The sequence below is a fragment of the Dipodomys merriami genome, unplaced genomic scaffold, assembly GCF_024711535.1.
Source record: "Dipodomys merriami isolate MVZ:Mamm:240054 unplaced genomic scaffold, mDipMer1.0.p SCAF_1, whole genome shotgun sequence".
In the NCBI taxonomy this organism is placed as follows: domain Eukaryota; kingdom Metazoa; phylum Chordata; class Mammalia; order Rodentia; family Heteromyidae; genus Dipodomys; species Dipodomys merriami.
Genome location: NW_027202270.1, coordinates 915,335 through 928,244, shown reverse-complemented (window position 1 = coordinate 928,244; position 12,910 = coordinate 915,335). Strand labels below are relative to the sequence as shown.

Genomic DNA, 12,910 nt, shown 5'->3' with positions numbered 1-12,910 from the left:
TGGCTGGGTAGTGGGGCGCAGGTGTGCCCATCAGCGGCCCCGTGATCCTGGAGCGGGGTGGTGAAGGGGCTCCACTCTGAGGGTGTGCCCCACGAGGGCCCTGAGGGCCGCATTTCTGCGGGCTCTGGCGGGAGGGGCGGGGCTTACAGCAGCCGCAGCCAGCACAGTGTAGCCCTTGGAGTCGGCCACGTCGACGTGGACCAGGTTGTCCTTCAGCATCCCGTAGATCCAGTCATAGTCGCCGGCCTCGGCCTTCAGGATCATCTCCTTGGAGAGCCGCTCCTTGGGACCCCTGCGAGCAAAGCCGCTGCGGTTCCCCTGGAGGATGGCGTCCATGCTCCAGCTGCTGTGTGCCTTCTTGTGCCTGGCAACATGACAGGCGTCCGTGGCATTAGTCCGGGCTCTGGCCTTCCCCACAGGTCCTGCCGGGGGAGCTACGCAGAAGGCTGATATTGGGTTCGAGACCAGCTCTGGCATACATGAGACCCCATCTCAACCAATAGCTGGATGTGCCTGTCATCCCAGCTTTGGAGGAGGCTGAGCAGGATCATGGTTCCAGAGTAGCCTGGATGCCATAAGACTCCAGCACAAAGAAGGTAGGCACAGTGGTGAATATCTGTCACCCCAGCTATGACAGGAAGGCCAAAATGGGAAGACTGTGGTCCAGGCATGGACCCAGGCAAAAAGTAAAAGGAGGAGGAGGAGGAGGAGGAGCAGGAGCAGGAGGAGGAGGAGCAGCAGGAGGAGGAGGAGCAGCAGGAGGAGGAGGAGCAGCAGGAGAAGGAGGAGCAGGAGGAGATGGTGGCAGTGGCGGTGGCAGGGCTCAGTAGTGGAGTGACTACTTAGGAACCACAAGACTCTCAGTTGAAGCAACAGTACTGAAAGGAAAATAAAAATAGCCCAAGGGAGCTATCTTCTTAACTCATGCTCCTCTCATTCCTCAGCCCCCACTGGCTGCCCCAAGAGTCTTATTAACCTTGAGCTGCACTGTCAGCCAGTGACAGTGGGGATGGAGCGCTCAGGCATGGAGACATGCCACAGGAAAATGTTCCGGCTCGGCATTAGCCCAGAAGGGCTGTGCAGGGTCAAACTGGATCCTGTGCATCTCTGACTTCACCAATTCAATTCGTGTCTTCTTGTAAACAGTTTCTCACAACAGGGTCTCAGGGTGGGTAGGCAGCCAGCAATACGAGTCCACAGCAGCACAAAGCACCAACGCTCTACTCATTTCTGCCCCTTTTTTTGTTTGAAGACCTGTGTCTTCAAACACAACCCACTTTGAAATCAAGAACTCATAAATTTATGCAACATGAATTCATTGAGAACATGGACCAGCTCTCATTGATGAGGCTCTTAGCTGATGTCTGCATGATGGATGGATGGATGAATGGATGGGATGATGTTTGCATGATGGATGGATGGATGGAATGATGTCTGCATGATGGATGGATGGATGGATGGGATGTTTTCATGATGGGTGGATGGATGGGATGATGTCTGCATGATGGATGAGTGGATGGATGGATGGGAAGATGTCTGCATGATGGATGGATCGATGGGATGACGTTTTCATGATGGATGAATGGATGGGATGTTTTCATAATGGATGGATGGATGAATGGGATGATGTTTGCATGATAGATGAGTGGATGGATGGATGGGTTGATGGGAAGATGTTTGCATGATGGATGTATGGATGGGATGATGTTTGCATATTGGATGAATGGGATGATGTTTGCATGATGGATGGATGGATGGAATGATGTTTGCATGAAGAATGGATGGGGTGATTTTTGCATGATGGAGGGATGGATGGGATGATTTTTGCATGATGGATGGATGGATGGATGGGATGATTTTTGCATGATGGATGGATGGATGGATGGATAGGATGATGTTTGATGATGAATGGATGGGATGATGTCTGCATAAATGATGAATGGATGGATGGATGGGACGATGTCTTCATGATGGATGGATGGGATGATGTTTTCATGATGGATGGATAGATGAATGGGATGATGTCTGCATGATGGATGGATGGATAGGATGATGTTTGATGATGAATGGATGGGATGATGTCTGCATAATTGATGAATGGATGATGGATGGATGGATGAATGGGATGATGTCTGCATGATGGATGAGTGGATGGATGGATGGGTTGATGGGAAAATGTTTGCATGATGGATGGATCGATGGGATGATGTTTGAATGATGGATGGGTGGCTGGATAGATGGATGATGTTTGTGTAATGGATAGATGATGGGTGGATGGATGGAAGTGTAGTTGGATGGATAGATAGATGGATGGGATATTTGCATGGTCAATAGATGATGGATGAATGGATATGTGGTTGGATGGATGGAATGATGATTGTATGATGAGTGAATACATAGATGGTAGATGGTTGGATGGAAAAACAGTCATTTCTGCTCATATATTATTTTCAAAAAAAAAATCCATTCCTTTATGGAAGAGGGCCTAGTACAGTGCAATCCCATGCCAGACTGGGCCACATAGCCATGGTGGGCCCACAGGTCCTGGCAAAGCTGAGAATTGCTTTTCTTTTCCTTTTCCTTAGCACATATTAGTCCTACAAAGGTCTCACCCTGGTGATTCCCAGGTGTATCTCATAATTAGTCGGGTTAACCTCATATATTCCTCTCTCTCTCCCCCTGGTACGAGGGGGATTGAACTCAAGCACTCCACTCTCTGAGCCATGCTTCCAGCCCTCTTTGCTCTTCAGTTTGTTCAGCCTTACACTTTTGCTCAGGCTAGCCTTAGATGGTGATCCTCCTACCTCCACCTCCTGAGCAGCTGGAGTCACAGGTGTGTGCCTACACCCCTAGCCCTTCAGTGTGTTTTTCATGGTTATTTTTAAGTACTTCTACTTTCAAAAAGTTCTGTATTAAAAAAAATATGTTTTCTAAACTAGCAGTCACCTGGCCCTGGAGGACATCAGGAACCCCCCTGGGGATGTGGGGGAGGGGCCCCTACCCAAAGAGGGGACACTGGATAGAGAGAAAGATCCGCTTGATCACCTGAACTTGTAGGCTTGCTTCTGGATTTTTATCAACAGAGGTGTCTGATTTTGTATAAACCAGGGTTCTCCATCCTCGATGAATGGGGGGATTTCATTATGGAAGACCTGGGCATCCAGCTCTCTGCGGAAAGAGTCTGGCATGGGCAGGTGCTGGTTGTCAGTTGAGTAGATGTGCATTTCTGGGGGCAGCGTGAGGTCATCATTCACAAGAAACCGCTTGTACTCATAGAAGAAGGGGTCCTGCTCCTCCGTTGGGTGCCACTCCGCTCTCTCCTCCTCGGAGAGACTAAGTCTCTCCTGACACTGTGTGAGGAAGGCTGAGAACTCTGGGTAGCTGAGCAGGGAGAAGCTGCTGGGAATGTCCACACACAATTTGACAAGGTGCTCACGGAACCACAGGCCCACATCCTGGCAGCCATCGGGGTAAGTCTCAAAGCCTGGCCCGAACCTTTCGTCCGCTTTGTATAGCCCCTGCAAGGAGAATCCGGGAGCCAAAAGATATACTTTGTGACAAGCTTTGCCAAAGCAATAAAAGAAAATGTACTCCTAAGAAATATACTCATTTGGCCGGGCGCCGGTGGCTCACGCCTGTAATCCTAGCTACTCAGGAGGCTGAGATCTGAGAATCGAGGTTCAAAGCCAGCCCGGGCAGGAAAGACCGTGAGACTCCTATCTCCAATAAACCACTAGAAAACCGGAAGTGGCGCTGTAGCTCAAGTGGTAGAGTGCTTGCCTTGAGCTGAAGATCTGAGGGACAGCGCCCAAGCCCAGAGTTCAAGCCCCATGACCGACAAAAAAAAAAAAAAAAAAGAAATATACTCATTTGTTCAACAGTTATCAAAGTGTTTGAAACACCGGGCACTGTGCTTGGCAGCAATCTCTCATGGGAGCGCAGATACCTGGAGAAGGGGAGGGTGGAAAGGGGAGGGTGCAGGTAGAGGGGAAGCCTAGGACCTCTCTCAAAGGACAAAGACACAGCCAAGGCCTCCAGGGTGAAGCCCTCCCCCCCCCCCCACAGGCTGAATGGTTGCCACATTGGCACTCTGAGGGTTAAATGCCTCTACTTAAGGGGACATAGCTGCTGTCCTGGAAAATTGCTTTTGTTGTTTGCTTAGTTAGAGAAACTCACTAGGATCTATCCAAATCACCTAGTCTCCAGACTCATTCTTTCTAGAGTAAACGTTGCTCCTGAGAAACAAGTGAAGCTGGGTGTGGGCGGCTCATACCTGTGATCCTAACCACTCAAGAGGCTGAGAGCTGATGATCATGGTTCCAAGTCAGCCTAGGCAGAAGTCAGCCTGTGACTCTGATCTCCAATGAAAAACCAAAAAGCCATAGGAGGCAAGACTCAAGTGGTAGAGCACCGGCCATAAATGGAACTGAGAGGAGAGGGCCTGGATTCAAGCCCCAACACTGGTCCTGCCCCCTCAGAAACACTATGGCCCTGCCCTGCCTCAGGAACACACCCAGGCCACGCACCCCGGGAACACGGAGGCTCCTCACCTGGAAGAGCCTTGTCTTCATGTACATGGTACCATAGCCCTCTCGTTGGCTGAGGTAAAACATGCCAGTGAAACTGGAGCCATCTGGCCATGTGTAAGTGCCCACACCATGACAGTGGTCCCGGTAAAACTGCCCTCGGTAGACCTGGAGGGGAGAGGTCAGCAGGCCTGGTGTTGGGGTGAGCCCCTGCCCTCGGGCACCCCGCCCCTGGCAGCTACCAGGCTGGCAGTGACAGAGGCTCTCATGGCCAGCAGGTACAGGACTAACTAGAGAGGTGGCTAAGGTGAGTGAGCCAGGGTCCCGCCCCATTCAGGAGACAGGGAGTTAAGAACCACTTGGCGGCTGTGGCAGGAGCACGCCAGCACCAGGCTAGGTTTGAACAGAACCCAAGCCCCCGTGCAGGTGACAGCAGTCAGACTGGCAGGGACGTGGTCTGGCTGGGAACTCCCAGCACAGAGACTCACGGTGGGCCTCAGAGCCAGCCACACACACACGTAGGCAAGTGTCAGAGGTGCCCTCTCCTGAGGCCACAGCGGGGAGAGAAGAGGATGCCTGGGACTGGGAATGCGGCCTAGTGGTAGAGTGCTTGCCTAGCATGCATGACAACCCAAGTTCGATTCCTCAGTAGCACATACACAGAAAAAGCCGGAAGCGGCACTGTGGCTCAAATGGTAGAGTGCTAGCCTTGAGCAAAAGAAGCTCAAGAACAGCACCCAGGCCCAGAGTTTCAAGCCCCATCACACACACACACACACACACACACACACACACACACACACACACACACACACACACACACACACACACAGTCCAGGCAATGCCAGGGCAGAGTCATTTACTCAGGCAGATGGTGCAGGTGAGGGGGACACACTGGCATCTACGATTGGTGGCCCTAGATACCACACAGGCCCAGCGGCACTGTGCACTTAGCTACTGCACACAGCCAAGGGCACCAGGAGGCACAAAGAGCTCTGGCTGTGGGATCCCAGGTTCGGGCCCTTGACACCACTAAATCTCCACTGAGGGACTCGGCATGCTCTAGTGAGGGTGCGAGAACATGTCTTTGTTTCTTTCTGTCATTTGATCTTAAATACGAGGCAGTTTCATTTTGCGCTCATAATTTGCTAATTTTCAAACATGTGCCTAGAATAAAACCCATCTTCTTGAGTCACAGCTTCCCAAACCTCACCCCCCTCCCCAGATCCTCAGGTAACCAGGGCTGGCTGAGGGGGTCTGCAGGGACTTTCTTCTAGCCCTGTGATGTAGAGAGGGCAGGCAGCCTACCAGCCCTGGGATGGATGCCAAGGTTCCTATCATGTGGCTCTTAGGAGAAGGCCGGTCCCCAGGCCCCGGGGAAGATACGGGGCAGCAAGGAAAGACACCTACCTCTCCTGTGGGCCAAGAGAACTCTCCGTATCCAAGCTTCATGTCAAGCCCAAACTCCCCCCGGTAGACACAGCCGTCCTGCCACTCCTGCATGCCTTGGACAAGCTCGATGTAGTTCCTCTTCAGGTCCCTGTCCTGCAGGTTAGCCCCAGACCCTTCATCTTCCTCCCCTGGGGTCACTGGCCTGTCCCTAGGAAGACAGGAGGGAAAGGGTATCATGGAAGGCTGAAATATCTTCATAGTAACCGCATGCCACAAGCCAAGGGACGCTTATAATGCTAGCTACTCAAGAGGCTAAGATCTGAGGATTGTTCAAAGCCAACCAGAGCAGGAAAGCCCATGAGACTATGTCTGCTTAACCACCAAAAAGCTGAAAGTGGAGCTGTGGCTCAGCTGGTAGCTGGGAGAAAAAAAAAAAATCAGGGACAGCGTCAGGCCGAGTTAAAGCCCCAGGACCAGCACCAAAAAAAAAAAAAAGACTGTGTATCTGTACCATTTCAGTGTACCATTTCATTTCACTCTCACATCCCTGAGGCATGTGCACAGAAAAGGAAACAGAGGCACAAAGGATACAGTAATTTCCCAGGGGGATCTAAGAAGTGAAAAGTGCAGGTAAGGAGCAATGGCCAAGGGCAGATGTGCTGGTTTTTAGGAAAGACTAGTCAGCTCCTCCGCCCACATGGCTCCAGCTGCTGGCTCCCCCAGCTGCTGGCTCCCCCCCCTGCTGCTGCTGGCTCCCCCCCCTGCTGCTGCTGGCTCCCCCCCTGCTGCTGCTGGCTCCCCCCCTGCTGCTGCTGGCTCCCCCCCTGCTGCTGCTGGCTCCCCCCCTGCTGCTGCTGGCTCCCCCAGCTGCTGGCTCCCCCCCCCACTGCTGCTGGCTCCCCCAGCTGCTGGCTCCCCCCCCTGCTGCTGCTGGCTCCCCCAGCTGCTGGCTCCCCCCCCTGCTGCTGCTGGCTCCCCCCCTGCTGCTGCTGGCTCCCCCCCTGCTGCTGCTGGCTCCCCCCCTGCTGCTGCTGGCTCCCCCCCTGCTGCTGCTGGCTCCCCCAGCTGCTGGCTCCCCCCCCCACTGCTGCTGGCTCCCCCAGCTGCTGGCTCCCCCCCCTGCTGCTGCTGGCTCCCCCAGCTGCTGGCTCCCCCCCCTGCTGCTGCTGGCTCCCCCAGCTGCTGGCTCCCCCCCCCCCCCCGCTGCTGGCTCCCCCAGCTGCTGGCTCCCCCCCCACTGCTGCTGGCTCCCCCTGCTGCTGGCTCCCCCAGCTGCTGGCTCCCCCAGCTGCTGGCTCCCCCTGCTGCTGGCTCCCCCTGCTGCTGGCTCCCCCAGCTGCTGGCTCCCCCAGCTGCTGGCTCCCCCCCCTGCTGCTGCTGGCTCCCCCAGCTGCTGGCTCCCCCCCCCACTGCTGCTGGCTCCCCCAGCTGCTGGCTCCCCCCCCCCCACTGCTGCTGGCTCCCCCAGCTGCTGGCTCCCCCCCCCCCCCCGCTGCTGCTGGCTCCCCCAGCTGCTGGCTCCCCCCCCCCCCCCCCGCTGCTGCTGGCTCCCCCAGCTGCTGGCTCCCCCCCCTGCTGCTGCTGGCTCCCCCCCCCACTGCTGCTGGCTCCCCCAGCTGCTGGCTCCACCACCTGGGACTTGACAGCCCACAACCATAGCTTCCTCCAGTTGTTGCTGGGCAGCTGTGTTCATGCTGGGGTCCTCCCACTCAAGCCAGCAACACCAGCACCAGGCCAAGAAGGAAGCAAATACTCAGTACACACATACGGACCCAGGAAGTGTATGAGAGCATATTGAGAGATAGAAGCCTGACAGAGGGGTAGATGTGGGATCCACGCTGTCGAGCAGCAGGAAGATGTGTGTACCAGCAGGATTTGCTTCTTTCCTGCTCTTGGGATCTGAAGATCATACCTAAAGTCATAACTCAGACAGGGATCCTAACGTCCCCATCTCACATAACCCTCTCTTCCTCCCACTTAACTCTCTGGGGGATGCTGTGTGCATGTGTCTCTGCTCTAGACACTGGCTGGTAGCCTAGCTGGTAGCAAGACACCTCCATCAGCCAGCCCTGGGAGACTAGCATGAGCCACGGAGTCTAAGCACAAGGAAGTTCTGGAAGTATTCAGTCTGTGTTGGGCCTATTGTTGTAGGTGCACAAAGCCAGGAAGGTAGACATCCAAATTCAACAATGACGAAGGCTGGGGGCATCGTCCTGCTTTGCTTTTTAACTTCTGCTCAATTGTTTGTACACGTTAGTGTATCCCTCAATTCTTATTTCAGAGTCTTAAACTTCAATAACTCAGAATGTGGCATTTAGAAATAGATTTTACAGTAGTGGCCTATTAAAGTGAGTTCATTAAGGCAGGGCCCTACCCAATATGACCATGTCTCCATTAAAAGGGGAACTTTAGCTGGGCACCAGTGGTTCATGCCTGTAATCCTAACTACTCAGGAGGCTGAGATCTGAGGATTAGGGTTCAAAGCCAGCCCGGGCAGGAAAGTCTGTGAGACTCTTATCTCCATTAAACCACCAGAAAACTGGAAGTGGCACTGTGGCTCAAGTGGTAGAGTGCTCACCTTGAGCTGAAGAGCTGAGGACAGCGCCCAGGTCCAGAGTTCAAACTAAAAGGGGGCAGGGGAACTCTGGACATGGAGAAACGCATAGAATGATGTGACCTGACAGATGAAGATAGAGCCACATACAAGCTGAGGAGAACGAAGGAGCCAAGATGGTTGGCACTTTGATCTTAGACTTCTGGTACCTAGGTCTGAGACAATAAGCTTGCTATTTAAGCCTCTCAGTCTGTGGTGATGTGTTACAGCACTTCTAGCTCATTTTCCTACATGTGACAAGTATTACTTGTATAAGTTTTAAAAAAGGGATTAAGAGAAGAAAGAAAACCTTTAGTGTAAGTAGGAAAAGATTTTAAAAATGGAAATAATTTTGAGGTCACTCAAGAATATTACAATAGTGCTGGGAATGTGGCTTAGTAGTAGAGTGCTTGCCTAGCATGCATGAAGCCCTGGGTTCAGTTCCTCGGTACCATATAAAACAGAAAAGGCCAGAAGTGGCACTGTGGCCTTGAGCAAAAGAAGTTCAGAGACAGTGCCCAGGCCCTGAGTTCACGCCCTAGGGCTGGCAAGAGACAGAGAGAGAGAGACAGAGAGAGAATATTACAATATAACCAATCAGCTGTGAGACCCCCCAGAGATCACTGGGAAAGGCCAGTTTGCACAGTGGGCAAGGCCCAGCCAGCTTGCTCTGCCTGGCCCTCACGGGCTCCTCATCCCCAGCATAAATAACTCTGTGTCCTACTGAGGACTGTGATAGTTTGCTGGGGCTACTACATACAACAAACTACCACTGTCTGGGGGGCTTAAACAACTGCTATTTATTTCCCATAGTTCCTGGGGATGGAAGTCCAAGCTCCTGTGCCAGTGGGTTTGGTTCCTGGGGTTTCTCCCTAGTCTGCAAGTGGAACCTTCTCACTGTGAGCTCACAAGGCAGAGCCAAAGCAGAAGCCGCGCTCTGACCCCTCTTCCTCTGGAAATACTGACTCCTAGCCCGTCCCCAGTCCCCATCTGTGACCTGTCTAAACCCAGACACGGCCCAGAGGACCCCCTTCAAATGCCATCCGTTTCGGAGGCACACAACCGTTCAGCTTACAACCGGAACACATAGGATGGGGTTGCAGGCGCAAGTAAGGCGCTGGCAGCAGCGGACCCAGGGTAGCCCTGCGCACTAACTCAGCAGGGAGGAGCTGTACTGGGAACTAGGGCGGCAGGGGGCCCGCTCTACCGGCCCCGCAGAGGATGGCCGGGTGAGAGGGCGGCGAGCGGACATTCTCCTCAGAGGCTTTCCCATCTCTCCAGACTTGCTTTCTGAGGGACCAGGCGATGTTTGGGGACTCGCTGCGGGCGGCCCGCGGCGGGCCGGGCTCGCGGCGGGCCGGGCTCGCGGGGCCTGCACCTTCGGACGAAGAGCCTGTAGCTGTCCTGGGCCTCCAGGGCCTCCAGCGGGCTTCTGGGGTCGTGGCCCTTGGAGGCTTCGTGGTCTGTGCTGACGGGGGAAGGACTGTCTTCCATGACTCTCCTCTTCGAACCTGGAAGCAGAGCGGGGACCACAGTTCTCCCAGGGGCCCGCGGCCGGGGCCCGGGAGGGCAGCCCCGCCCCGCCCCGCCAGCGCCCCGCCCCGCCCCGCCAGCGCCCCGCCCCGCCCCGGGGCCCCAGGTGCCGCCCGCCCGCCAGCCTCGGGAACGCCCCGGGGCATCCCGGCCCGGGGGCGCGGGGGTGACAGCCGCCGCCCAGACGCCCGGGCCACAGGGCGGGCGGGGCCGCGGGAGGCTCGGGAGCGCACACCCGACCCACCGAGCCGCCGAGCCACAGCTGGAGGACGGCGTCCGTTTCCCTGGAGAGCCCCTGCCAGCCTCCGCCAATCCCCGCGCTGGTCCTGCCGGCAACGCCCCTTCCCTCTGCTCTTGGCCAATCCCGCGCCTGTTCACGATGTCCCCGCCCTCCAGGATCCACCCATCCGATGACGTCCTCAGCCTCCCGCGGCCGCGGCGCTGGGCGTCGCTAGCGCCCCGGGGAAGAGGGCTCCCAGCGGGCCTCGCCCACCCGCCTGGGGGACGCGCCAGGCCGTGCACCGGCGCCCCACCGCGAGGACCCTCCGCCAGGCCGAGCTCGGGGTCCGGCCAGCCCTCCCCACGGGCCGGCTTTCTGGGGCGCGCCCGTCCCTGCCCAGTTCACGTCCCCGCCCTGATCACTCAGGCTTCTGGGCCGCCGCGCCCATGGGCGGCAAGATGGCAGCTGCCCCGGACCCAGACTGTCACCATCCCATCAGGAAGCGGGCGCCGGAGCCCACGCCTGGGCTGAGGCCCGGGGATCCCGGTTCAGAGCGGGCCCGGGCAGGGAAGTCCGTGAGACTCTGATCTCCAATGAACCACGAGAAAACCAGGCGTAGCGCTGTGGCGCAAGCGGTAGAGCGCTCGCCTTGAGCTGAAGAGCGCAGGGACAGCGCCAGGCCCAGAGTTCAAGCCCCACGACTGAGGGGGGGAAAAGACTCCATTAGTTATTATAAGGTTGACCAAAAGGAGACCCTCACCTGATTGAGGCAGAAAAGTTTATGGGGGAAGGGGGAGCATACTGTTGCCCTGCACAAGAAAGGCTGTGCAGGGGGTGCAAGGGATGCCGGGGAAGGGAAGGGGCAAGGGAAAAAAGGGCCAAAGGGTGGAACTAATGACGGAGATGGAGACTGACTACACAGGGAGAGGGCAGCGGGGAGATGTGGCCACAGCCATGACCTCAGAGCCTAGGGGAGACCTCCTGCTGCCCCCAGGTGCACCATTACCTGGGTTACATAGGTGCTAGGCAGGGACTTCAAGGGGAAGGGGCCATTTTTTCTGGGTGGACCTAACAGTTGTAAGGGCTGTGCATATAGTTCAGTGGTACAATGCTTGCTTAGCATTCACAAAGCCCTGGATTCCACCCCCAGTACTGCCAAAAGTAAAATGATATTCAGTTAACGTATCAAAATAGCCAGGCACTGGTGGCTCATGCCTGTTATCCTACGTACTCAGAAGCCTGTGATCTGAAGATTGAGGTTCTAAAGCCAGCCACAAAAGAAAATGAGACCCCAGCTCTAATTAACCAGAAAAATGTCTTAAGTGGGAAGGTGTAACATTGTTCAAAAAGAAAAATACTCATTATCTGACTTGCATAACTGTAAACCCCTCTGATGATCACCTTTATAATAACATTTTTAAAGGGGGAGGGGAAGCCAGACATGGAGATGTGGCTCTGGCGGGAAAGAACAAGCCTTAAGCAAAAAAGCCAAGTCAGAGTGTAGGGCCCAGAGTTCAGTGCCACTACCAGCAGAAATGTACCACAAATCAGTGAAATTGTGCCAATTATGTGTTGAATGGTGTCCCTTTCCCCCTAAAATAAGTTGAAACCTAACACCCAAGTCAGTGAATGTGACCGTCCTAAAGTATTCACAGGCATAAAGACGAGGCCTTGGTGGTCATGGTGGACCTCCTAATGGTCTTGAGGAGATGTGGACAATCAGAGGCTCTGCAGAATACTGCTCTGTTGCTGTGGGACACCTACCCTATCCTGCTTGGTACAGAAGCTCTGGGAAACTGCTACATCATCCAGTGGGAGGGACCAAGAGGGCTAAATCATAAAGACAAGAAAACCATTTGAGGGCTGGGAAGGTGGCTTAGTGGTAGAGTGCTTGCCTCGCATGCATGAGGCCTTGTGGCTCAAGTGGTAGAGAGCTAGCCTTCAGCTGAAGAGCTCAGGGACAGTGCCCAGGCCTAGAGTTCAAACCCCACGACCGACAAAAAAAAAAAAAAAAAAAAGAAAAGAAAACTATTTGGCAAGTCTGACAATTTGGTAATTTGGTGCGATTAGCAAAAGAATTCTAAACGTGTTGGGCCCAAATATTGCGATGAATCAGTATTATTGATGTGCACAAGGCAGAGTGGCATTTTTATTAAAACAACTAAAGGCTTTGGGAAAATCAAAAGTCACTTAAAATTACAATCAAATTAAATGCAAGTGAGGTATTTGGAAACAGTGGTGGGAAAAAGTCAAAAAGGTCATTCAGTCCTGGAATCAGGAATTCAGTTTTATATCCCAGGTGTAGGCTATTTCCATACCAAACTTTCTGGGAACTTTGGGATAGGAAAAAAATCTATGCTAACCATAAGTCATTTGCTGCTTACACCTGCTTCTAAAATTAAAAAAAAAATTACTTATCACTTGAGTAAAATTATACCATATGATTGGTGCTTGAGACAAGGATTAAGACTGTATTGGATTATTGGTGCTGTGACTTTAAGGAAATTTGACTTCCCTTTGTGTTTGCACCTGTACCCTACTCAATTAATACCTTGTAAAATGGACCCAGGACACCTGAAGCTGGTGGACTTCAGACCCCTGGTGCTCCAAACCTCAATTCCACGGTCTAGTGTCTGTCATTGTGTT

At 54.2% G+C, this 12,910-nt stretch overlaps 1 protein-coding gene across 10 annotated transcripts in view; it reads right to left on the bottom strand.

The window, feature by feature from the left end:
* The window catches only part of Ankmy1 (ankyrin repeat and MYND domain containing 1), a 52,912-nt gene that overhangs the window by 37,950 nt on the left and 2,052 nt on the right, over window positions 1-12,910 (bottom strand). For 8 of the 10 annotated variants that reach the window (XM_070004353.1, XM_070004446.1, XM_070004022.1 and 5 more), the window contains exons 1-6: window positions 10,289-10,333; window positions 9,890-10,022; window positions 5,937-6,126; window positions 4,551-4,694; window positions 3,046-3,518; window positions 148-364 (exon numbers count right to left, since the gene is read on the bottom strand). In XM_070004353.1, the coding sequence (XP_069860454.1) occupies window positions 148-364; window positions 3,046-3,518; window positions 4,551-4,694; window positions 5,937-6,126; window positions 9,890-10,005 (1,140 nt within the window). In that variant the 5' untranslated portion in view covers window positions 10,006-10,022; window positions 10,289-10,333. Of the gene's footprint in view, window positions 1-147; window positions 365-3,045; window positions 3,519-4,550; window positions 4,695-5,936; window positions 6,127-9,889; window positions 10,023-10,288; window positions 10,334-12,815; window positions 12,875-12,910 lie in introns of those variants that run through there. The other 2 variants (XM_070004183.1, XM_070004104.1) reach the window with 2 other exon arrangements.